At 49.0% G+C, this 25,291-nt stretch overlaps 1 protein-coding gene across 5 annotated transcripts in view; it reads right to left on the minus strand.

Annotated features, from left to right (window-relative positions):
* Nucleotides 1–5,639: 5,639 nt before the first annotated feature.
* The window catches only part of idh3b (isocitrate dehydrogenase (NAD(+)) 3 non-catalytic subunit beta), a 74,060-nt gene continuing 54,408 nt past the window's right edge, over nt 5,640–25,291 (minus strand). Inside the window, exons 6-13 of one of the 5 annotated variants that reach the window (XR_010973686.1) lie at nt 24,614–24,746; nt 24,389–24,522; nt 24,154–24,256; nt 23,830–23,976; nt 18,561–18,655; nt 17,219–17,279; nt 11,890–12,034; nt 5,762–5,850 (exon numbers count right to left, since the gene is read on the minus strand). Coding sequence is in view for 3 of the 5 variants with exons in the window: in XM_068028599.1 (XP_067884700.1) it covers nt 11,945–12,034; nt 17,219–17,279; nt 18,561–18,655; nt 23,830–23,976; nt 24,154–24,256; nt 24,389–24,522; nt 24,614–24,746 (763 nt within the window). In the remaining 2 variants the exon portion in view is untranslated. Of the gene's footprint in view, nt 5,851–7,389; nt 7,663–11,581; nt 12,035–17,218; nt 17,280–18,560; nt 18,656–23,829; nt 23,977–24,153; nt 24,257–24,388; nt 24,523–24,613; nt 24,747–25,291 lie in introns of those variants that run through there. The other 4 variants (XR_010973687.1, XM_068028612.1, XM_068028619.1 and 1 more) reach the window with 4 other exon arrangements.

Raw genomic sequence — 25,291 nt, forward strand, 5'->3', positions numbered from 1 at the left:
TTCCTGGCTACCTTGTAATCCTCTAGAGCCCTGTCTGATCCTTGCTTCCTCAACCTTAAGTAAGCTTCTTTCTTCCTCTTGACTAGCTGTTCCACATCTCTTGTCATCCAAGGTTCCTTCACCCTACCATCCCTTCCCTGCCTCATCGGGACAAACCTATTCAGCAGTCGCAGCAAGTGCTCCCTAAACAACCTCCACATTTCTGTCGTGCATTTCCCTGAGAACATCTGTTCCCAGTTTATGCTCCCCAGTTCCTGCCTAATAGCACTGTAATTCCCCCTCCCCCAATTAAATATTTTCCCATCCCGTCTGCTCCTGTCCCCCTCCATGACTATCATAAAGGTCAGGGAGTTGTGATCACTATCACCGAAATGCTCTCCCACCAAGAGATCTGCCACCTGGCCTGGTTCGTTGCCAAGCACCAAGTCCAACATAGTCTCCCCTCTAGTCGGCCTATCTACATATTGAGTCAGGAAACCTTCCTGGACACACCTGACAAAAACTGCTCCATCCAAACTATTTGCACTGAGGAGGTTCCAATCAATAGTAGGGAAGTTGAAGTCACCCATGACAACAACCCTGTTACTTCTGCACCTTTCCAAAATCTGCCTCCCAATCTGTTCCTCCGTGTCTCTGCTGCTATTGGGGGGTCTATAGAAAACTCCCAACAAAGTGACTGCTCCTTTCCTGTTTCTGACTTCCACCCATAATGACTCAGTAGACAAACCCTCCTCGACGACCTCCCTTTCTGCAGCTGTGATACTATCCCTGATTAACAATGCCACTCCCCCACCTCTTTTACCTCCCTCCCTATTCCATTTGAAACATCTAAACCCTGGAACATCCAACATCCATTCCTGCCCCTGTGATATCCACGTCTCCGTAATGGCCACAATATCGTAGCTCCAAGTATTGATCCATGCTCTAAGTTCATCACCCTTATTCCTGACACTTCTTGCGTTAAAATAGACACACTTCAACCCATCATACTGGCTGCAACCTTGCCCTGTCAACTGTCTAACCTTCCTCAGCAGACTCTCTGCACTCTGTATCTGCCTGTTCAACAGCTACCCCATCCACTGATCCGTGGCTCCGGTTCCCATCCCCCTGCCAAACTAGTTTAAACCCTCCCGAAGAGCTCTAGCAAACCTCCTGCCCAGGATATTGGTGCCCCTCCAGTTCATATGCAACCCGTCCTTCTTGTACAGGTCCCACCTTCCCCAGAACGTATCCCAATGATCCACATATCTGAATCCCTCCCTCCTACACCAGTTCTGTAGCCACGTGTTCAGCTGCACTCGCTCCCTGTTTCTAGCCTCACTAGCACGTGGCACCGGTAACAATCCTGCGATTACTACTCTGCTCGTCCTGCCTTTCAGCTTCCAACCTAACTCCCTATATTCTCTTTTCAGGTCCTCATCCCTTTTCCTAGCTATGTCATTGGTACCGATATGTACCACGACCTCTGGCTGCTCCCCCTTAAGAATCCTGTAGACTCGATCCGAGACATCCCTGACCCTGGCACCCGGGAGGAAACATATCATCCGGGAGTCTCGTTCGTGACCACAGAATCTCCTGTCTGTTCTTCTAACCATTGAATCTCCTATCACTATCGCTCTCCTATTCTCCCCCCTTCCCTTCTGAGCCAGACTCAGTGCCAGAGACCTGGCCACTGTGGCTTTCCTCTGGTAGGTCGTCCCCCTCAACCGTATCCAAAACGGTATACGTATTATTGAGGGGAGATTTAATAGAGATGTTAAAAATCATGCGGGGTCCAGACAATAAATAGAAACTGTTCCCATTGATGGAAGAGTCAAGAACCAGAGGACACCGATTTAAAGTGAATGGCAAAAGAAAGCAATATGAGGAAAAACCTTTAGGCAACAAGTGGTTAGGAACTTGAATGCACTGCTGGAGAGTGCTGGAAGAAGATTTAGCTGTGACTTTCAAAAGGGAATTGCGTAGAACCTGAAGGGGAAAAAAACTTGCAGGGCTAGGGAGTGAGACTAGCTAAATTGCTTTTACAAAACACTGGCATGGACATAGAACATAGAATAGAATAGAACAGTACAGCACAGTTCAGGCCCTTCGGCCCACGATGTTTTGCCGAACCTTTAACCTACTCTAAGATCAAGCTAACTACCTACCCTTCATTCTACTATCATCCATGTACCTATCCAAGAGTCGCTTAAATGTCCCTAATGTATCTGCTTCTACTACCACCGCTGGCAGTGCATTCCACGCACCCACCACTCTCTGTGAAAAGAACCTACCTCTGACATCTCCCCGAAACATTCCTCCAATCACCTTAAAATTATGCCCCCTGGTGATAGCCCTTTCCACCCTGGGAAAAAGTCTCTGGCTATCCCCGCTATCTATGCCTCTCATCATCTTGTACCCCTCTATAAAGGTCACCTCTCATCTTTCTTCGCTCCAATGAGAAAAGCCCTAGCTCCCTCAACCTTTCTTCGTAGGACATGCCCTCCAGTCCAGGCGGCATCCTGGTAAATCTCCTCTGCACCCTCTCTAAAGCTTCCAAATCCTTCCAATAATGAGGTGACCAGAACTGAACACAATATTCCAAGTGTGGTCGAACCAGGGCCTTTATAGAGCTGCAGCATAACCTCACGGCTCTTAAACTCAATTCCCCTGTTAATGAAAGCCAACACACCATACGCCTTCTTAACAACCCTATAAACTTGGGTGGCAACTTTGAGCGATCTATGGACATGGACCCCAAGATCCCTCTGTTCCTCCACACTACCAAGAATCCTGTCTTTAAGCCTGTATTCTGCATTCAAATTCGACCTTCCAAAATGAATCACTTCACACTTTTCCAGGTTGAACTCCATCTGCCACTTCTCAGCCCAGCTCTGCATCCTGTCAATGTCCCGTTGCAACCTACAACAGCCCTCCACACTATCCAGAACTCCAGCAACCTTCGTGTCATCGGCAAACTTGCTAACCTAGCCTTCCACTTCCTCATCCAAGTCATTTATAAAAATCACAAATCCCAGAACAGATCCCTGCGGAACACCACTGGTCACCGAGCTCCATGCTGAATACATTCCATCTACTACCACCCTCTGTCTTCTATGGGCCAGCCAATTTTGCATCCAGCCAACTTCCCCGGTATCCCATGCCTCCTTACTTTCTGAATGAGCCTACCATGGGGAACCTTATCAAACGCCTTGCTAAAATCCATATACACCACATCCACTGCTCTTCCTTCATCAATGTGTTTTGTCACATCTTCAAAGAATTCAATCAGGCTTGTGAGGCATGACCTGCCCCTCACAAAGCCATGCTGACTGTCTCTAATCAAACCATGCTTTTCCAAATAATCATAAATCCTGACTCTCAGAATCCTCTCCAATAATTTGCCCACTACCGACGTAAGACTGACTGGTCTATAATTCACAGGGTTATCCCTATTCCCTTTCTTGAACAAGGGAACAACATTTGCCACCCTCCAATCATCCGGTACTACTCCAGTGGACAGTGAGGACGCAAAGATCATCGCCAAAGGTGCAGCAATCTCTTCCCTCGCTTCCCGTAATACCCTTGGGTATATCCCGTCTGGCCCCGGGGACTTATCTGTCCTCATATCATTCAAAATTTCCAGCACATTTTCCCTCTTAACCTCAAACCTGTTCGAGCATATCAGCCTGTTCCACGCTGTCCTCACAAACGACCAGTTCCCTCTCACTAGTGAATACTGAAGCAAAGTATTCATTTAGGACCTCCCCTACCTCCTCCGACTCCAGGCACAAGTTCCCTCCACTATCCCTGATCGGCCCTACCCTCACTCTGGCCATCCTCTTGTTCCTCACATAAGTGTAGAACGCCTTGGGATTTTCCTTAATCCTACCCGCCAAGACTTTTTCATGTCCCCTTCTAGCTCTCCTAAGTCCATTCTTCAGTTCCTTCCTGGCTACCTTGTAATCCTCTAGAGCCCTGTCTGATCCTTGCTTCCTCAACCTTAAGTAAGCTTCTTTCTCCCTCTTGACTAGCTGTTCCACATCTCTTGTCATCCAAGGTTCCTTCACCCTACCATCCCTTCCTTGCCTCATCAGGACAAACCTATCCAGCAGTCACAGCAAATGCTCCCTAAACAACCTCCACATTTCTGTCGTGCATTTCCCTGAGAACATCTGTTCCCAGTTTATGCTCCCCAGTTCCTGCCTAATAGCATTGTAATTCCCCCACCCACAATTAAATATTTTCCCATCCCGTCTGCTCCTGTCCCCCTCCATGACTATCATAAAGGTCAGGGAGTTGTGATCACTATCACCGAAATGCTCTCCCACCAAGAGATCTGCCACCTGGCCTGGTTCGTTGCCAAGCACCAAGTCCAACATAGTCTCCCCTCTAGTCAGCCTATCTACATATTGAGCCAGGAAACCTTCCTGGACACACCTGACAAAAACTGCTCCATCCAAACTATTTGCACTAAGGAGGTTCCAATCAATATTAGGGAAGTTGAAGTCACCCATGACAACAACCCGGTTACTTCTGCACCTTTCCAAAATCTGCCTCCCAATCTGTTCCTCCGTGTCTCTGATGGGCTGAATGGCCTGCTGTGTTGTAACCATTCTATGATTCAATGAAATTTGTGCCCTCTGGTTACTGACCCTTCTGGTACTGGAAACAATTTCCCATTTACTCAAAACTTAATCTTGAATGCCTCTTACCCATCCCTGCTCCCACAACAACAATCTCAGCTTCTCCAGATAATAAGTCCTTCATTACTAGTACCATTCTAGTAAATCTCCGCACCCTACCCAAAGCCTTAATATCATTCCAAAAGTGCAGTGCTCCGAATTGAACACTGCTCCAGCTGAGGCTGAACCAATGTTTTAGAAAAGTTGAGAATGACTTGCTTTTGTGCTCACCCTCTATTAATAAGTATCTTTACTCTCATACCATTCCATCAGTGGCATCACACTGATGATTAGATTAGATTAGATTAGAGATACAGCACTGAAACAGGCCCTTCGGCCCACCGAGTCTGTGCCGAACATCAACCACCCATTTTTACTAATCCTACACTAATCCCATATTCCCAACAAACATCCCCACCTGTCCCTATATTTCCCTACCACCTACCTATACTAGTGACAATTTATAATGGCCAATTTACCTATCAACCTGCAAGTCTTTTGGCTTGTGGGAGGAAACCGGAGCACCCGGAGAAAACCCACGCAGACACAGGGAGAACTTGCAAACTCCACACAGGCAATACCCGGAATCGAACCCGGGTCCCTGGAGCTGTGAGGCTGCGGTGCTAACCACTGCGCCACTGTGCCGCCCTGTGGCTGTGATGGGAGAAAACATACTGGAAAGACACCTGTAGTCCGCTGACAGTGTCTCTATTCCATCCACTAAATGCCTTCCTCCTCTGGCAACACATCTATTTGTCCTTCAAACGTGTAAATAAGAGGATGTGAAAATTTTCCACATACACCTGAAGAGAATTCTAAAGTAATTCTTTCAGACCAGTTGAGGTGACGGAGCCGTTTCAACTAAGTTTACATCAGAGAAGCTCTTAACCTCTGTCTATCCCATCTCTTACCATTTGTGAATTCTTTCTGCAAAGTTGTTTGCCAGCAAATTAAAACCCGACAGGGACACCTTGTTTTTATTCACATTTAACAGATTAACACAGTAGACTGATGAACTGAACTTGATGAAATGTTTTAGCAGGGTGTTCAATGCCCATTTTAGGGTATTTGTAGAATCTTTGCGCAGCTGCCCAGGTCCTGCCAATGCTCAGGCGCCGAGGTTAGCAATCACAGCTGAGGTGAACTCTGCCGAGGTTGAGTATCCACCCATATCAGGAGTCCGAACCTGGGGAGCGAATAAACATGGGTTTAATAGTGGAGGTATTGGACTGGAAGGCTGGTGTGTGCTCAGTATGAGGTAGACCAGTGAGGTATTGTTTCAACTCTCTGCAGGCCACCAATGAGCTGAAGCCTGTGAGGAGTACATGTTGGTGCAGTTTCAGTATTTGACTCTAGACGGCTTTGAGAGTACTAAGTCTACCATTGGTGGGAGACATGACTAAATGTAGTGTTCCCATTGTCTAGTCATTATCACATTGTGGAATGTGGGATCTTGCAATGCACAAATGTTCCATCACATTTCCTACATTGCAGCAGTGACCACACTTCAAGTGTTTCATTGGCTGTAACAGACTTTCCAACGTACTGAGGTAGTGAAATCAAAACCAATCTTTCAAGAGTTGTGGGTTTGACAGTAAGAAAGGAACACCCCCTGTCAGGAGGAAGTGGGGCTTTTGCTAAACCTTCACAGGGACCCTGAGCTGGCCATACCTTGCACTCTGAGCTACTCCCCACACCCACAAAGACTACATGCAGCAGATTTAATCCAGTCTAACTCGAGACAGTCACAGTTACCCAGTATTACTGCCCTGTTGCCCATTTCCCTGATCTGTCTGAAGATCTCCCCCTTGGTCCCATCGCCACTGAATGGCCTGTAGTTCACATCAGAATTGTACCATTTCTCTTGCTGCTTAACTCTCCATGAATGACTCTATGAATTCTATCAACAGAAACTGATCCTCACAATCTCTAAGACAGAATCCTTTACTAACGCACCCTTACAGCCTATCTCCGCTGAAAATGTTATAAACTATTTGAGTTCCCAGTCCTATTCAAACTTAAATCGTGTTCCACAATGATGATTCTTGTTCGCTTTTATCAGTAGTAATTGTTCTAACTCCAGTTTGTCATTGAATGCTCTGTACATTCACAGACCACTCAATCCTCTTTACTCAACTTGTTCCCTCAATTATTTTATCTCAACCCGTTACAGCTTTATTCATACTGCTCTCCCTCTAGTCCCGAACCACCCCACCATATTCATTGAAATTGACCACCAACCCCCCATTGACCTTCTCTTCCAGGAGTCATATAGACAGCTGGTGATGCCTTAAAACAAGAGCCTTCCGCTAACTACTGCAACCAAGTGGGCTCCAGACATAGGGCCTCCCGGCCTTCCTCTGGATTCAGTCTGCAATGTTGAGATGCAGGTGCTGGTCAAGACTGTCTCCAAATCCTACCTAGGCTATGAACCAAAAAACAAATGGAGGGCACTTCACCCGTAAGACCTCACCAAAGTTCTGAGGCTGCATTTACATAATCTCACAGATGGAAGGACGCCAGTTAATCAACCAGGACTTTGCTGTGGTGTGAGAAATGGCTCCAATGTCCCTTCTCTCTCATTGACTTTCTATTAGTGCCTATACCACATTGAAAACATCCTGTGGCTCTGAAAAGGGTTGTATATAACCACCAGTTCTTAACCTACCCCAGGAAGTGTTCAGATTACCAAGTGAAACAAAGTGATGCAGATGTGAAGCTGGCTTGATGAAACATTTTATTTGTTATTAATATGGCTGCTCCAAGTCCAGGATTTAACAGGTGTTGTAACAGACAGTCCATGCGGGAGGGAGCCGGTCACCTCTCCAAAGTACCCTGCAGACCCCCTGAGGTGTGATGCTCCTGATGATTGCTCCAGTATCAGTGATGCAGATGCTAAATAATCCTAAAAATTTTCCGCTGGGTGTCAGCCACCTGATCTGTAAAGTTCATTTGTTTACGTCATGATTCTTGGCAATTCACGTGTTCTTTCTGCACCCTGGATCAATCAATCATAAAATCTTCAAAATCAAATCTCAAAAAAAGGGATATGATCCAGAAATGGGGAAAGATGGAAAGATGGAGAGCAGGAGAGACTGAGACAGTCATTGTGGATCTTGTGGCCCTTGCAGGTGACCCTGGATATTATTTAAAGCCTCCAGTTCTGCCCTGTGACTCCTGTCTACACAGGCCTCTCTACAAGGGAATCAGCCGATGAACGAAGGGCACAGGATTGGGATGGTTAAAGTTTAAAAGCTATACTGGACTAGGTCACTGGGAGGGAAGGCAGGGGAGACCCACTCAGAGAGAGACTGACACTGACCCACTGACAGACAGAAAGAGAGAGAGAGAGAGACAGACACTGACCCACTGACAGACAGAGAGAGAGACTGACACTGACCCACTGACAGACAGAAAGAGAGAGAGAGAGAGAGAGAGAGAGAGAGAGAGAGAGATATATATATATATATATATATATAGAGAGAGAGAGAGAGACTGAACCACTGAGAGAGAGAGACTGACACTGACCCACTGACCGAGAGAGAGAGAGAGAGACTGACAATGACCCACTGACCGAGAGAGAGAGAGAGAGAGACTGAACCACTGACAGAGAGAGACTGACACTGACCCACTGACAGAGAGAGAGAGACTGACACTGACCCAGTGACAGAGAGAGGGAGAGAGAGAGACACTGACCCACTGAGAGAGAGACTGACACTGACCCACTGAGAGAGAGAGAGAGAGAGACTGACACTGACCCACTGAGAGAGAGAGGGAGAGAGAGAGACTGACACTGACCCACTGAGAGAGAGAGAGACTGACACTGACCCACTGAGAGAGAGAGAGAGAGAGAGACTGACACTGACCCACTGAGAGAGAGAGAGAGAGAGACTGACCCACTGACAGAGAGAGAGAGAGAGAGAGAGAGAGAGAGACTGACACTGACCCACTGAGAGAGAGAGAGACTGACACTGACCCACTGAGAGAGAGAGAGAGAGAGAGACTGACACTGACCCACTGAGAGAGAGAGAGAGAGAGAGAGACTGACACTGACCACTGAGAGAGAGAGAGAGAGAGAGAGAGAGACTGACACTGACCCACTGAGAGAGAGAGAGAGAGAGACTGACACTGACCCACTGACAGAGAGAGAGAGAGAGACTGACACTGACCCACTGACAGAGAGAGAGAGAGAGAGAGACTGACACTGACCCACTGAGAGAGAGAGAGAGAGAGAGAGAGAGACTGACACTGACCCACTGAGAGAGAGAGGGAGAGAGAGACTGACACTGACCACTGAGAGAGAGAGGGAGAGAGAGACTGACACTGACCCACTGAGAGAGAGAGGGAGAGAGAGACTGACACTGACCACTGAGAGAGAGAGGGAGAGAGAGACTGACACTGACCACTGAGAGAGAGAGGGAGAGAGAGACTGACACTGACCCACTGAGAGAGAGAGAGAGAGAGAGACTGACACTGACCCACTGAGAGAGAGAGAGAGAGAGACTGACACTGACCACTGAGAGAGAGAGGGAGAGAGAGACTGACACTGACCACTGAGAGAGAGAGGGAGAGAGAGACTGACACTGACCCACTGAGAGAGAGAGAGAGAGAGACTGACCCACTGACAGAGAGAGAGAGAGAGAGAGAGAGAGAGAGAGAGAGACTGACACTGACCCACTGAGAGAGAGAGAGAGAGAGACTGACACTGACCCACTGAGAGAGAGAGAGAGAGAGACTGACACTGACCCACTGAGAGAGAGAGAGAGAGAGACTGACCCACTGACAGAGAGAGAGAGAGAGAGAGAGAGAGAGAGAGAGAGAGACTGACACTGACCCACTGAGAGAGAGAGAGAGACTGACACTGACCCACTGAGAGAGAGAGAGAGAGAGAGAGAGACTGACACTGACCCACTGAGAGAGAGAGAGAGAGAGAGAGACTGACACTGACCCACTGACAGAGAGAGAGAGAGAGAGAGACTGACACTGACCCACTGAGAGAGAGAGGGAGAGAGAGACTGACACTGACCCACTGAGAGAGAGAGAGAGAGAGACTGACACTGACCCACTGAGAGAGAGAGAGAGAGAGAGACTGACACTGACCCACTGAGAGAGAGAGAGAGAGAGACTGACACTGACCCACTGAGAGAGAGAGAGAGAGAGAGAGAGAGAGACTGACACTGACCCACTGAGAGAGAGAGGGAGAGAGAGACTGACACTGACCACTGAGAGAGAGAGGGAGAGAGAGACTGACACTGACCACTGAGAGAGAGAGGGAGAGAGAGACTGACACTGACCCACTGAGAGAGAGAGAGAGAGAGACTGACACTGACCACTGAGAGAGAGAGGGAGAGAGAGACTGACACTGACCACTGAGAGAGAGAGGGAGAGAGAGACTGACATTGACCCACTGAGAGAGAGAGAGAGAGAGAGACTGACACTGACCACTGAGAGAGAGAGGGAGAGAGAGACTGACACTGACCACTGAGAGAGAGAGGGAGAGAGAGACTGACACTGACCCACTGAGAGAGAGAGAGAGAGAGACTGACACTGACCACTGAGAGAGAGAGGGAGAGAGAGACTGACACTGACCACTGAGAGAGAGAGGGAGAGAGAGACTGACATTGACCCACTGAGAGAGAGAGAGAGAGAGAGACTGACACTGACCACTGAGAGAGAGAGAGAGAGAGAGACTGACACTGACCCACTGACAGAGAGAGAGAGAGAGAGAGACTGACACTGACCCACTGAGAGAGAGAGAGAGAGAGAGAGAGAGAGACTGACACTGACCCACTGAGAGAGAGAGAGAGAGAGACTGACACTGACCCACTGACAGAGAGAGAGAGAGAGACTGACACTGACCCACTGAGAGAGAGAGAGAGAGAGAGAGAGAGAGAGAGAGAGACTGACACTGACCCACTGAGAGAGAGAGAGAGAGAGAGAGAGAGAGAGAGAGACTGACACTGACCCACTGAGAGAGAGAGAGAGAGAGAGAGACTGACACTGACCCACTGAGAGAGAGAGAGACTGACACTGACCACTGAGAGAGAGAGAGAGAGAGAGAGAGACTGACACTGACCCACTGAGAGAGAGAGAGAGACTGACACTGACCCACTGAGAGAGAGAGAGAGAGAGAGAGAGACTGACACTGACCCACTGAGAGAGAGAGGGAGAGAGAGACTGACACTGACCCACTGACAGAGAGAGAGAGAGAGACTGACACTGACCCACTGAGAGAGAGAGAGAGAGAGAGAGAGAGAGACTGACACTGACCCACTGAGAGAGAGAGAGAGAGAGAGAGAGAGAGAGAGAGAGAGACTGACACTGACCCACTGAGAGAGAGAGGGAGAGAGAGACTGACACTGACCCACTGACAGAGAGAGAGAGAGAGAGAGAGAGAGACTGACACTGACCCACTGAGAGAGAGAGAGACTGACACTGACCCACTGAGAGAGAGAGAGAGAGAGAGAGAGAGAGAGAGACTGACACTGGCCCACTGAGAGAGAGAGAGACTGACCCACTGACAGAGAGAGAGAGAGAGACTGACCCACTGACAGAAAGAGAGAGAGAGAGAGAGAGAGAGAGAGATAGAGACTGACACTGGCCCACTGAGAGAGAGAGAGACTGACCCACTGACAGAGAGAGAGAGAGAGACTGACCCACTGACAGAAAGAGAGAGAGAGAGAGAGAGAGAGAGAGAGAGACTGACACTGACCCACTGAGAGAGAGAGAGAGAGAGAGAGAGAGAGAGAGAGAGAGACTGACACTGGCCCACTGAGAGAGAGAGAGACTGACCCACTGACAGAGAGAGAGAGAGAGAGACTGACCCACTGACAGAAAGAGAGAGAGAGAGAGAGAGATAGAGAGACTGACACTGACAGAGAGAGAGAGAGAGAGACTGACACTGACCCACTGAGAGAGAAAGAGAGAGAGACTGACACTGACCCACTGACAGAGGAGGAGAGCACAGGATGGGGAGGGTTATAGATTAACTCTAATACTGAACCAGGTCACTAAGAGACACCCAAGCCACAAAGACCCTACTTTCTATAAACCCCTCCTGGACAGGACCCAGAGTGTGGATATAAACTCTCCAACCCCACACGTTCCTACAGGTTTCTGAATAGTGGGGGGTTAGATGTGTGAGTCCTGCAGGAAATCACTTGGGTGGTAGGTGGGGGTGATAGAGTCTCCAGGGGTCCAATGACAGTATTAAGTCCAAACTCACAATGTGAGCTTCTGTTTCTAAGAGGAACTCAGTGCCCTCCAGAGCCCGAGCCAGACTAGCGGAGGCGAGGAGGGTGCAGGTTATCAATGATGCTCTTCAGGAAATCACTGGTGGTGGAATAACCGCCCATGTCTCGGGTCCGAACCTAATCGCAGGCCGAGGGAGAAATAAAGCAAAAAGGACAAAATGAAAGTAAAGTTGAACCAAATTAAAATCGAACCAATAATATGGGTAAATGAAGAGAAAACTATTCCACAAATCAGGCGAAGATAGTAGTGGACTCGCAGTGTAAAAAAACCAACAAACCACCCCCTCTCACCCCACACACACTCCCCTGCCCCCCACTATATATATATATATATATATATATATATATACACACACACAGACACACACACACTACCCCCCGCCCCCCCATCACACCCCGCCACTGGAAACCGCTTTCCATTCACATAAACATCCGTCAACTACTACATTTTGTTTCCCGTCCGTGAGCCAATTCTGGATGCAACCTGTCACATTGCCCTGTATCCCATGGGCTTTCATTTTTCTGACCAGTCTGCCATGTGGGACCAATGTTCTCGCAAGGAGGTTCACAAATGTGGTTGGGGAAGGTTTAAAATAGATTAGCAGAGGGATCAGCACCAGCAAATAGAAGTAGAAAAGAGGAATAAGGTGCATAATGAGAGTGTGTTGGGCAGTACCACAGAAGGGAGTAGTTCTATATTAGATAGGAGTAGACAGAGAAGGACTACGAGGGATGCAAATACAGAATTACAATACATGTATGAAAACGCACAAAGTGCGGTGAGTAAGGTTGGTGAGCTACAAGCACACACAGCAGTACGGGAATACGATGCAGTGGCAATAACGAAAACGTGGCTTAAAAATGGCGAGGACTGGGTGCTTAATATTCAAGGATATAAAGTGTTCAGAAAAGTTAGAGAAGGAAAAAAGGGAAGTGGGTGGCAGTACTGATTAGGGAAGACATCGTCGTGTTGGAAAGGGAGGATGTCCTTGAAGGGGCAAAGACAGAATCCATTTGGTTAGAGTTGAGAAGCAAAAAGGATATGATCATTCTACTGGGGGTATTCTATAGGCCTCCAAATAGAGACAGATATAGAGGAGCAAATCTGCAGGGAAATCACTGAGATGTGCAAGAACTATAGAGTGGTGATACTGAGGGACATTAATTACCTGAATATCGATTGGGGCAATGTTAGAGTAAAGGGAAAGGGAGGGGGAGAAATTTCTGAAATGTGATCAGGAGAACTTCCTTGGTCAGTGTGTTCTCAGCCCAACTAGGAAGGAGGGATTGCTGGATGTGGTGCAGGGAAATGTGGTGGACCAAATGTCTGTCGGGAAGCATTTGGATAAGAGTGATCACCATATCATAAGATTTAGACTAGTAATACAGAAAAGTAAGGAACAAAATGAGGTAGAACAGCTAGATTGGAAGAGGGTTCATTTCAACGTAATGAGAAGGGATCTAGCCAGGGTAGAATAGAACTTAAGACTGAAAGGAAGAGCTGTATCGGAACAATGGATTATCTTTAAGGAAGAGATGCTTCAGGTACAGGCTAGGAGCATTCCAACAAGGGTGAAAGGTTGGGGAACCAATAATAGGCCAGTTAGCTTGACATCTGTCATGGGGAGGGTGTTAGAATCGATCATTAAGGAGGCTATAGCTGGGCACTTAGAAAAACACAAGGCAATCGGGAATAGTCAGCATGGTTTTCTGAAAGGGAAATCATGTTTAACCAATTTATTGGAGTTCTTTGAAGGAGTAACATGCACTGTGGATAAAGGGGAACCCGTTGACATATTGTACTTGGATTTCCAGAAGGCATTTGACAAGGTGCCACATAAAAGGTGATTGCGCAAAGTAGGAGCTCAGGGTGTAGGTGGGGGGGGAAATATTAGCATGGATAGAAGATTGGCTGGCTGACAGAAAACAGAGTATGCATAAATGGGGCCTTTTATGATTGGCAGGATGTGACGAGTGGAGACCCACAGGGGTCTGTACTGGGGCCTCAACTTATTACAATTTATATCAATGACGTAGATGAGGGGAGCAATGGCATGGTAGCTAAATTTGCTGATGACACAAAGATAGGTAGGAAAGTATGTTGTGAAGAGAACATAAGGAGGTTGCAGACCAATATAGATAGGTTGAGTGAGTGGACAAAAATCTGGCTGATGGAGTATAATGTGGGAAAATGTGAAGTTGTTCACTTTGACAGGAAGAATAAAAAAGCAGAGTATTACTTAAATGGAGAATGACTGCAGAATTCCGAGGTGCAAAGGGATCTAGGTATTCTAGTGCATGAGTCAAAAAAAGTTAGTATGCAGGTACAGCAAGTAATAAAGAAGGCTAATGGAATGCTATCATTTTTTACCAGAGGATTTGAAAATAAAAGTAAGGATGTTATGCTTCAGTTATACAGGACATTGGTGAGACCACATCTCTAATACTATGCACAGTTTTGGTCTCCTTATTTAAGGAAAGATGTAAATGCGTTAGAGGCGGTTCAGAGGAGGTTTACTAGATTGATACCTGGAATGAGTGGGTTGTCTTATGAGGAAAGGTTGGACAGACTGGGCTTGTTTTCACTGGAGTTTAGAAGAGTGAGGTGAAGTTTATAAGATCCTGACCGTCTTGACAAGGTGGATGTGGAAAGGATGTTTCCTCTTGTGGGTGAGTCCAGAACTAGGGGGCACTGTTTTAAAATTAGGCGTTGCCCTTTTAGGACAGAGATGAGGAGGGTTGTGCAACTTTGGAACTCTCTGCCTCAGAAGGTGGTGGAGGCGGGGTCAGTGAATATTTTTAAGGTGGGCGTAGATAGATTCTTTTTAGGTAAGGAAATCAAAAATTATCAGGGGAAAATGGGAGAGTGGAATTCGAGACATAAACAGATCAGCCATGATCTTATTGAATGGCGGAGCAGGCTAGAGGGGCCGAATAGCCTACTTCTGCTCCTAATTTGTATGTTCGTAATACAGAGTAGAATTTCAAAATTTGCTGATATTAAACTTGGAGGTGTGGCAAACAGTAAGGATGATGTGAACTGCCTGCAACAGGATATAGATAAGCTAACAGAATGGGCAGAGAGGTGGCAGATGGAATTTAATACTGACAAGCGTGAGGTGATGCATTTTGGCAGAAGGGATGGGGTGAAGCAATACATACTTAATGGCACAGTTCTAAAGAGTGTGCAGCAACAGAGTGACCTGGGATGCACGTGCATAAATCTTTATAGATGGCAGGACATATTGAGTAGTTAGTATATGGGATCTTGGGCTTCATAAATAGAGGCTTTGAGTACAGAAGCACAGAAGTTACGCTGAACATTTATAAAGTTCTGGTTCAGTCACAACTGGAGTATTACGTCCTGTACTAATCCCCACACTTCAGGAAGGATGTGAGGGTCCTTGAGATGGCGCAGAGGAGATTTACCAGAATGGTTCGAGGGATGTGGGATTTTAGCTACAAGGTTCGGATGTAGAACCTGGGATTGTTCTCCCTGGTAGAAAGGAGATTGAGGGGAGATTTGATAGAGATAGACAAGATTATGACAGGCTTAGATAAGTTGCACAGGGAAAAACTGTGCCCATTAACTGATGGTACAAGGACTAGGGGACACAGCTCTGGGCAAGAATTGCAGGGGGAATATGAACAACATTTTTGCACAGTGGGGTGGTAATGACCTGGAACTCGCTGCCCAGGGTGGTGGAAGTGAAGACAATCAATGATTTCAAAAGGAAACTGGACGGGCACTTGAAGGAAATAACCTTTCAGGGCTACAGAGTTGACTAGACTGCTCCATTGAGAGCTGGCATGGACCCGATGGGCCGAATGGCCTCCTTCTGTGCTGTAAATGACTATGACCACATTCAGCACATTCACACAAATGCACAGGAAATGTAGTTTGGACCTTATTTCATTCCCTGTTACTCTGACTCCATGCAATGCCTTACTATTCCCTACTGTAGTGCAGAGATATAAAGTGATTGGCAGAAACATTAGAGGGGAGATGAGGAAACACTTTTTCACCCAGAGGGTGATGGGGGTCTGGAACTCACTGCCTAAAAGGGTAGTTGAGGCAAAAAACCTCAACTCATTCAAAAGGAGTCTGGATATGTACCTCAAGTGCTGTAATCTGCAGGGCTATCGACCAAATGCTGGAAAGTGGGATTAGACTGGGTGGATTGTTTTTTGGCCAGTACAGACACAATGGACCAAGTGGCCTCTTTCTGTGCTTTAAACTTTCTATGATTCTATTGGTTTCTCACAATTATCTCTTCACTTTGTTTTCCCTCGCTAATATTAAGTGATGGAGGCTTTGTTTGCCACCAGGCCACACCCCCAACCCCCTCACCCCCGACTACCACCAGCCCGCACCCCCGACCCCACCCTCACCCCCGACCCCACGCACCCCCAACCCCCCGCACCCACCCGCCCCCCCAACCACCCGCACCCCCAACTCCCCGTCTATCACCAGCCCGCACCCCCGACCCCACGCACCCCCCCCTCATCCCCAACCACCCGAACCCCCCCCCCATCCCCGACTACCACCAGCCCACACCCCCAACCCCCGTCTACCGCCAGCCTGCACCCCCAACCCCCCCCCGTCTACCGCCAGCCTGCACCCCCGACTCACGTCTACCGCCAGGACCGCACCCCCGACCCCCCCCACCCCCGACTCCCCGTCTACCGCCAGCCTGCACCCCCGACCCCCCCCACCCGCGACTCCCATCTATCGCCAGCCTGCACCCCCGACTCACCCCACCCGCGACTCCCGTCTATCGCCAGCCTGCACCCCCGACCCCCCCCCACCCCCGTCTACCGCCAGCCCACATCCCCAACCCCCCCCACCCCCGACTCCCCGTCTACCGCCAGCCTGCACCCCCAACCCCCCCCACCCCCGTCTACCGCCAGCCCACATCCCCAACCCCCCCCCCACCCCCGACTCCCAGTCTACCGCCAGCCCGCAACCCCCATCCCCGACTCCCCGTCTACCGGCAGCCCACACCCCGACCCCCCCCCACCCCCGACTCCCAGTCTACCGCCAGCCCGCACCCCCGACCCCCCCCCACCCCCGACTCCCCGTCTACCACCAGCCCGCACCCCCCCCATCCCTGACTCCCCGTCTACCGGCAGCCCACACCCCAACCCCCACCCCCGACTCCCCGTCTACCACCAGCCCACACCCCCACCCCCGACTCCCCGTCAACCGCCAGCCCGCACCCCCAACCCCGTCTACCACAAGCCCACACCCCGTCTGCTACCAACCCCCAGACATCTGTCTGCGGTGAGTCTCTCACCTACCTTGCCCAGTTTGATCACCTTTTTCACAGCCTCAGAGACCAGGGTGGAATGAAATTCTAGGCTGCAGCAGAATAAAGACAGTTCAGCCTTGCATGGTTTACATTTCACATTATTTTCAACCATTTAACGTAACAATACGCACAGTGAGAATATCAACATGACGCACAACAGATCCTAAAACTGTCTGAGCTACACAGCAACCAAGTGAGATGGTGGGCAGGTGGGAGAGAGATAAGCAATATTGGATGGCACCGACCCCCAATGGGTCACAGGAAAAGTCTCACAATGCCTGCAGTCTCATCTCATAGCCAGGATTTTAACTGCCTGAGGCCAATCTTCTCAGCTGTGGGGCATCACGGCAGGAATTCCTTATGGCACTGTCCTCGGCCAACCATCCTCTGTGCTTCATAAGGTCGGGAATATGGCTGTTCACTGATGATTCCCACAGCAGTAAGCTCCATCCACAAACTCTCCCATGAGCTGACATATGGCAGCTATCATTTGTCAGGCAATGGCAATCTCCAACATCATTGTCCTTCTCCATGGTAGTTGTCGTGGGTTTGGAAGGTGCTGTCTAAGGAGCCTTGGTGCATTGCTGCAGTGCATCTTGTAGATGGTACACACTGCTGCCACTGTGCGTCGGTGGTGGAGGGAGTGAATGTTTGTGGATGGGGTGCTAATCAAGCAGGCTGCTTTGTCCTGGATGGTGTCGAGCTTCTTGAGTGTTGCTGGAGCTGCACCCATCCAGGCAAGTGGAGAGTATTCCATCACACTCCTGACTTGTGCCTTGTAGATGGTGGACCGGCTTTGGTGAGTCAGGAGGTGAGTTACTCTCCACAGAATTCCCAGCCTCTGACCTGCTCTTGTAGCCACGGTATTTATATGGCTACTCCAGTTCAGTTTCTGGTCAATGGTAACCCCCTAGGATGTTGATAGTAAGGGATTCAGCAATGGTAATGCCATTGAATGTCAAGGGGAGATGGTTAGATTCTCTCTTGTTGGAGATGGTCATTGCCTGGCACTTGTGTGACGCGAATGCTACTTACCACTTATCAGCGCAAGCCTGGATATTGTCCAGGTCTTGCTGCATTTCTACAAGGACTGCTTCAGTATCTGAGGAGTCACGAATGGTGCTGAACATTGTGCTATCATCAGCGAACATCCCCACTTCTGACCTTATGATGGAGGGAGGGTCAGTTTCCAACACGAGCCAAACCCAGAGCAAATAAAGAGTGAAAGGGTGGGTCCAGGAGGAAAGGGAATGATGTCACTGGTCTTCACTCTGAGAAGCTGAGAGTTAATAAAGATTGGAGAAGCAAGATGGAGGAACAATGGAACTTACTTAAGGTGCTTCAGCATATTGGCAGAGCTCAGCAACATGGCAGTGGGATTCGCAATGTTCCTGCCCATGGCCTGTGAAAAAGGGTGTCGAGCGCCCTGAAATAAAACAGCAACAGTCAATGACAGAGAAAAAGGAACCACCAGACCCACCACCCCAGACTGTGAAAGCATAGTGTCTGACCCACTGTCCCAGAATGAGAGAGGACAGTGTGTGACCCACTGTCCCAGAGTGTCTGACCCACTGTCCCAGAGTGTGAGAGGACAGTGTGTGACCCACTGTCCCAGAGTGAGAGAGGACAGTGTGTGACCCACTGTCCCAGAGTGAGAGAGGACAGTGTGTGACCCACTGTCCCAGAGTGAGAGAGGACAGTGTGTGACCCACTGTCCCAGAGTGAGAGAGGACAGTGTGTGACCCACTGTCCCAGAGTGTGAGAGGACAGTGTGTGACCCACTGTCCCAGAGTGTGAGAGGACAGTGTGTGACCCACTGTCCCAGAGTGTGAGAGGACAGTGTGTGACCCACTGTCCCAGAGTGTGAGAGGACAGTGTGTGACCCACTGTCAAAGAACAAACAAAGAACATACAAAGAACAAAGAACAGTACAGCACAGGAACAGGCCATTCGGCCCTCCAAGCATGTGCCGATCTTGATGCCTGCCCTAAACTAACACCTTCCGCACTTCCGGGGTCTGTATCCCTCTATTCCCTTCCTATTCATGTATTTGTCAAGATGTCTCTTAAACGTCGCTATTGTATCTGCTTCCACCACCTCCCCCAGCAGCAAGTTCCAGGCACTCACCACCCTCTGTGTAAAAAAACTTGCCTTGCACACCCCCTCTAAACTTCGCCCCTCGCACCTTAAACCTATGTCCCCTAGTAACTGACTCTTCTACCCTGGGAAAAAGCTTCTGACTATCCACTCTGTCCATGCTGCTCATAAATTTGTAAACCTCTATCCGTCGTTCCAGTGAAAACAATCTGAGTTTTTCCAACCTCTCCTCATAGCTAATGCCCTCCAGACCAGGCAACATCCTGGTAAACCTCTTCTGTACCCTCTCCAAAGCCTCCATGTCCTTCTGATAGTGTGGCGACCAGAATTGCACGCAATATTCTAAGTGTGGCCTAACTAAGGTTCTGTGCAGCTGCAACATGAATTGCCAATTTTTATACTCTATGCCCCGACCGATGAAGGCAAGCATGCCGTATGCCTTCGTGACTACCTTATCCACCTGCGTTGCCACTTTCAGTGACCTGTGGACCTGTACGCCCAGATCTCTCTGCCTGTCAATACTCCTAAGGGTTCTGCCATTTACTGTATACTTCCCACCTGCATTCGACCTTCCAAAATGCATTACCTCACATTTGTCCGGATTAAACTCCATCTGCCATTTCTCTGCCCAAGTCTCCAACCGATCTATATCCTGCTGTATCCTCTGACAATCCTCATCATTATCCGCAACTCCACCAACCTTTGTGTCGTCTGAAAACTTACTATCAGACCAGCTACATTTTCCTCCAAATCATTTATATATACTACAAACAGCAAAGGTCCCAGCACTGATCCCTGCGGATCATATATAAGGATTCATATATAAGGAGCAAGAGAGTAACTAGAGAAAATATTGGCCCACTCAAGGACAAAGGAGGAAAGTTATGCGTGGAGTCAGAGAAAATGGGTGAGATTCTAAACGAGTACTTTACATCGGTATTCACCGAGGAGAGGGACATGACGGATGTTGAGGTTAGGGACAGATGTTTGATTACTCTAGGTCAAGTCGGCATAAGGAGGGAGAAAGTGTTGGGTATTCTAAAAGGCATTAAGGTGGACAAGTCCCCAGGTCCGGATGGAATCTATCCCAGGTTTCTGAGGGAAGCGAGAGAGGAAATAGTTGGGGCCTTAACAGATATCTTTGCAACATCCTTAAACACGGGTGAGGTCCCGGAGGACTGGAGAATTGCTAATGTTGTCCCCTTGTTTAAGAAGGGTAGCAGGGATAATCCAGGTAATTATAGACCGGTGAGCCTGACGTCAGTGGTAGGGAAGCTGCTGGAGAAGATACTGAGGGATAGGATCTATTCCCATCTGGAAGAAAATGGGCTTATCAGTGATAGGCAACATGGTTTTGTGCAGGGAAGGTCATGTCTTACCAACTTAATAGAATTCTTTGAGGAAGTGACAAAGTTGATTGATGAGGGAAGGGCTGTAGATGTCATATACATGGACTTCAGTAAGGCGTTTGATAAGGCTCCCCATGGTAGGCTGATGGAGAAAGTGAAGGCGCATGGGGTCCAAGGTGTACTAGCTAGATGGATAAAGAACTGGCTGGGCAACAGGAGACAGAGAGTAGCAGTGGAAGGGAGTTTCTCTAAATGGAGACGTGTGACCAGTGGTGTTCCACAGGGATCCGTGCTGGGACCACTGTTGTTTGTGATATACATAAATGATTTGGAGGAAAGTATAGGTGGTCTGATTAGCAAGTTTGCAGACGACACTAAGATTGGTGGAGTAGCAGATACTGAAGGGGACTGTCAGAGAATACAGCAGAATATAGATAGATTGGAGAGTTGGGCAGAAAAATGGCAGATGGAGTTCAATCAGGGCAAATTCGAGCTGATGCATTTTGGAACATCCAATTCAAGAGTGAACTACACAGTAAATGGAAAAGTCCTGGGGAAAATTGATGTTCAGAGAGATTTGGGTGTTCAGGTCCATTGTTCCCTGAAGGTGGCAACGCAGGTCAATAGAGTGGTCAAGAAGGCATACGGCATGCTTTCCTTCATCGGACGGGGTATTGAGTACAAGAGTTGGCAGGTCATGTTACAGTTGTATAGGACTTTGGTTCGGCCACATTTGGAATACTGCGTGCAGTTCTGGTCGCCACATTACCAAAAGGATGTGGATGCTTTGGTGAGGGTGCAGAGGAGATTCACCAGGATGTTGCCTGGTATGGAGGGCACTAGCTATGAAGAGAGGTTGAGTAGATTAGGATTATTTTCATTAGAAAGACGGAGGTTGAGGGGGGGACCTGATTGAGGTGCACAAAATCATGAGAGGTATAGACAGAGTGGATAGCAAGAAGCTTTTTCCCAGAGTGGGGGATTCAATTACAAGGGGACACGAGTTCAAAGTGAAAGGGGAAATGTTTAGGGGGGATATGCGTGGAAATTTCTTTACGCAGAGGGTGGTGGGTGCATGGAACGCTTTGCCAGCGGAGGTGGTAGACGCGGGCACGATAGCGTCTTTTAAGATGTATCTAGACAGATACATGAATGCGCAGGAAGTAAAGAGATACAGACCCTTAGAAAATAGGCGACAGGTTTAGATAGAGGATTTGGATCGGCGTAGGCTTGGAGGGCCGAAGGGCCTGTTCCTGTGCTGTAATTTTCTTTGTTCTAACACCACTAGTCACATTCCTCCATTCAGAAAAACACCCTTCCACTGCTACCCTCTGTCTTCTGTGACCAAGCCAGTTCTGTATCCATCTTGCCAGCTCACCTCTGATCCCGTGTGACTTCACCTTTTGTACCAGTCTGCCATGCGGGACCTTGTCAAAGGCTTTACTAAAGTCCATATAGATAACATCCACTGCCCTTCCTTCATCAATCATCTTCGTCACTTCCTCAAAAAACTCAATCAAATTAGTAAGACACGACCTCCCCTTCATAAAACCACGCTTTCTCTCGCTAATAAGTTTGTTTGTTTCCAAATGGGAGTAAATGCTGTCCCGAATAATCCTCTCTAATAGTTTCCCTACCACTGACGTAAGGCTCACCAGCCTATAATTTCCTGGATTATCCTCGCCACCCTTCTTAAACAAAGGAACATTGGCTATTCTCCAGTCCTCTGGGACCTCACCTGTAGCCAATGAGGATGCAAAGATTTCTGTCAAGGCCCCAGCAATTTCTTCCCTTGCCTCCCTCAGTATTCTGGGGTAGATCCCATCAGGCCCTGGGGACTAATCTACCTTAATGCTTTGCAAGACACCCAACACCTCCTCCTTTTTGATAATGAGATGACTGAGACTATCTGCACTCCCTTCCCTAGGCTCATCATCCACCAAGTCCTTCTCTTTGGTGAATACTGATGCAAAGTACTCATTTAACACCTCGCCCATTTCCTCTGGCTCCACACATAGATTCCCATCTCTGTCCTTGAGTGGGCCAACTGTCTCAGAGTGTGAAAGGACAGTGTGTGACCCACTGTCCCAGAGTGTGAAAGGACAGTGTGTGATCCACTGTCCCAGAGTGTGAGAGGACAGTGTGTGACCCACTGTCCCAGAGTGAGAGAGGACAGTGTGTGACCCACTGTCCCAGAGTGAGAGAGGACAGTGTGTGACCCACTGTCCCAGAGTGAGAGAGGACAGTGTGTGACCCACTGTCCCAGAGTGAGAGAGGACAGTGTGTGACCCACTGTCCCAGAGTGAGAGAGGACAGTGTGTGACCCACTGTCCCAGAGTGAGAGAGGACAGTGTGTGACCCACTGTCCCAGAGAGAGAGAGGACAGTGTGTGACCCACTGTCCCAGAGTGAGAGAGGACAGTGTGTGACCCACTGTTCCAGAGTGTGAGAGGACAGTGTGTGACCCACTGTCCCAGAGTGAGAGAGGACAGTGTGTGACCCACTGTCCCAGAGTGAGAGAGGACAGTGTGTGACCCACTGTCCCAGAGAGAGAGAGGACAGTGTGTGACCCACTGTCCCAGAGTGAGAGAGGACAGTGTGTGACCCACTGTCCCAGAGTGAGAGAGGACAGTGTGTGACCCACTGTCCCAGAGTGAGAGAGGACAGTGTGTGACCCACTGTCCCAGAGTGAGAGAGGACAGTGTGTGACCCACTGTCCCAGAGAGAGAGAGGACAGTGTGTGACCCACTGTCCCAGAGTGAGAGAGGACAGTATGTGACCCACTGTCCCAGAGTGAGAGAGGACAGTGTGTGACCCACTGTCCCAGAGTGAGAGAGGACAGTGTGTGACCCACTGTCCCAGAGTGAGAGAGGACAGTGTGTGACCCACTGTCCCAGAGAGAGAGAGGACAGTGTGTGACCCACTGTCCCAGAGTGAGAGAGGACAGTGTGTGACCCACTGTTCCAGAGTGAGAGAGGACAGTGTGTGACCCACTGTCCCAGAGTGTGAGAGGACAGTGTGTGACGCACAGTCCCAGAGCGTGAGAGGACAGTGTGTGACGCACTGTCCCCTAAATCTCCATCGAGGTTAGAAATCTCCTCTTGCCCATGCCCCCGTTTAACATCGCAACTCAGAGACCTCTCCCGTTGCCTTACCGTTTCGAAAACTGCATACTCGGCACTGAAGCTCTCTCCTGGGACCACCCCGGCTCCACCCACAAGTCCGGCTGCCAAGTTGTCAATGATGTTTCCATAGAGATTCGGCATAACTAGTACATCGAACTGATGGGGATTGGACACAAGCTGCGGGGGTAGACGGCAGTGAGTCAGTGCTGATTGACAAGGGAAAGGTACAGATGAAAGGAGTGTGTGGGGTGGTGGGTAGGTTTTAGCCTAGATAAAGAGAAGGGCGGGGGTTGGGTGTGTGAGGGAGGGAGGGGTTCAGAGCACAGTACTAACCCAGCAGACCATTGTGTTTACCTGCATGCAGCAGTTGTCTATGATCACTGACTCGTATTTGATATTGGGGTAGAGTTCAGCCATCTCCTTACAGCACTGCAGGAAGAGCCCATCACCCAACTTCCTGTCAGTGAGAACCAGAAACACAATCACTGAAGAGGGGGGGTGGGGAGTGTGAGAAAGGGGTGAGCAGGAAGAGGGGAAGGGGTGTGAGCGGGTGCGGGGTACAAGGGGGTCACAGAACTCCAACACTCACATGATGTTGGCCTTGTGCACGGCAGTGACCTTTGAGCGACCTTTCTTCGTGGCATAGTCAAAGGCAAACTTGGCGATTCGCCTGGATTTCTCCCTCGTGATGATCTTCAGACATTCGATGACTCCGCGAGTAGTCTAACCCAAGAGAAAGCAAGTGTCAGCTGCAGCCTGAATACGGATGCAGAGGGTCTGCACTCGGGGGACCCGGGGCCTGAGCCTGGATTACCTCGTACTCCAGGGAACTGTACTCGCCCTCCGTCTGCTCGCGGATGATCACCAGGTCCAGGTTGTTGTGTCGTGTGGGGTAACCTGGCAAGCTGTTAACATGGACCACATTTGCAAACAAATCAAGCTTCTTCCTGAGGAGAAGCAGGAATACAATCAGCCCAAGAGGTTCAACAGGTACACCTCCAAATCACAGAATATTAACAGCACAGAAAGACACCCCAGTCCCCATTCACCCTGCGGCCTGTCAGACCTGACACATCACAGAGCTGAGCAGAGGCAGCAGGAGCATGAATAGAGTAGGAGAGAAGGCCCAGGCCAAAGCTCGGGGAAGAGGCAGCAGTATAGATTCAGCAAATGGCCTCCTCTGTGCTGTAGCTATTCGCGGATTCTATTTTCAGTTTTGCTTCTCTCCCTTCTGAATGTGTGCTCAGGTTTCTAACCCCTTGCCAAATTAGTTTAAACCCTCCAATAGCACTAGCTAACCTTCCTGCTACGATACTGGCCGTGGTTCTGTCGAGAAGCAACCTGTCCTGCCTGTACAGATCCACCTCCCCCAGAACCGGTCGCACACGTGCAGTAGCTTAAAGTGACCGACTTGTGTGCAAGATCCTTAGGGTTGCTGCACAGCTTAGAGGGAGTAGGACTTGTGTGTGGGGGTGAAACACATGGGCATGGT

This window comes from Heterodontus francisci, chromosome 1 (genome assembly GCF_036365525.1).
Source record: "Heterodontus francisci isolate sHetFra1 chromosome 1, sHetFra1.hap1, whole genome shotgun sequence".
Lineage (NCBI taxonomy): Eukaryota > Metazoa > Chordata > Chondrichthyes > Heterodontiformes > Heterodontidae > Heterodontus > Heterodontus francisci.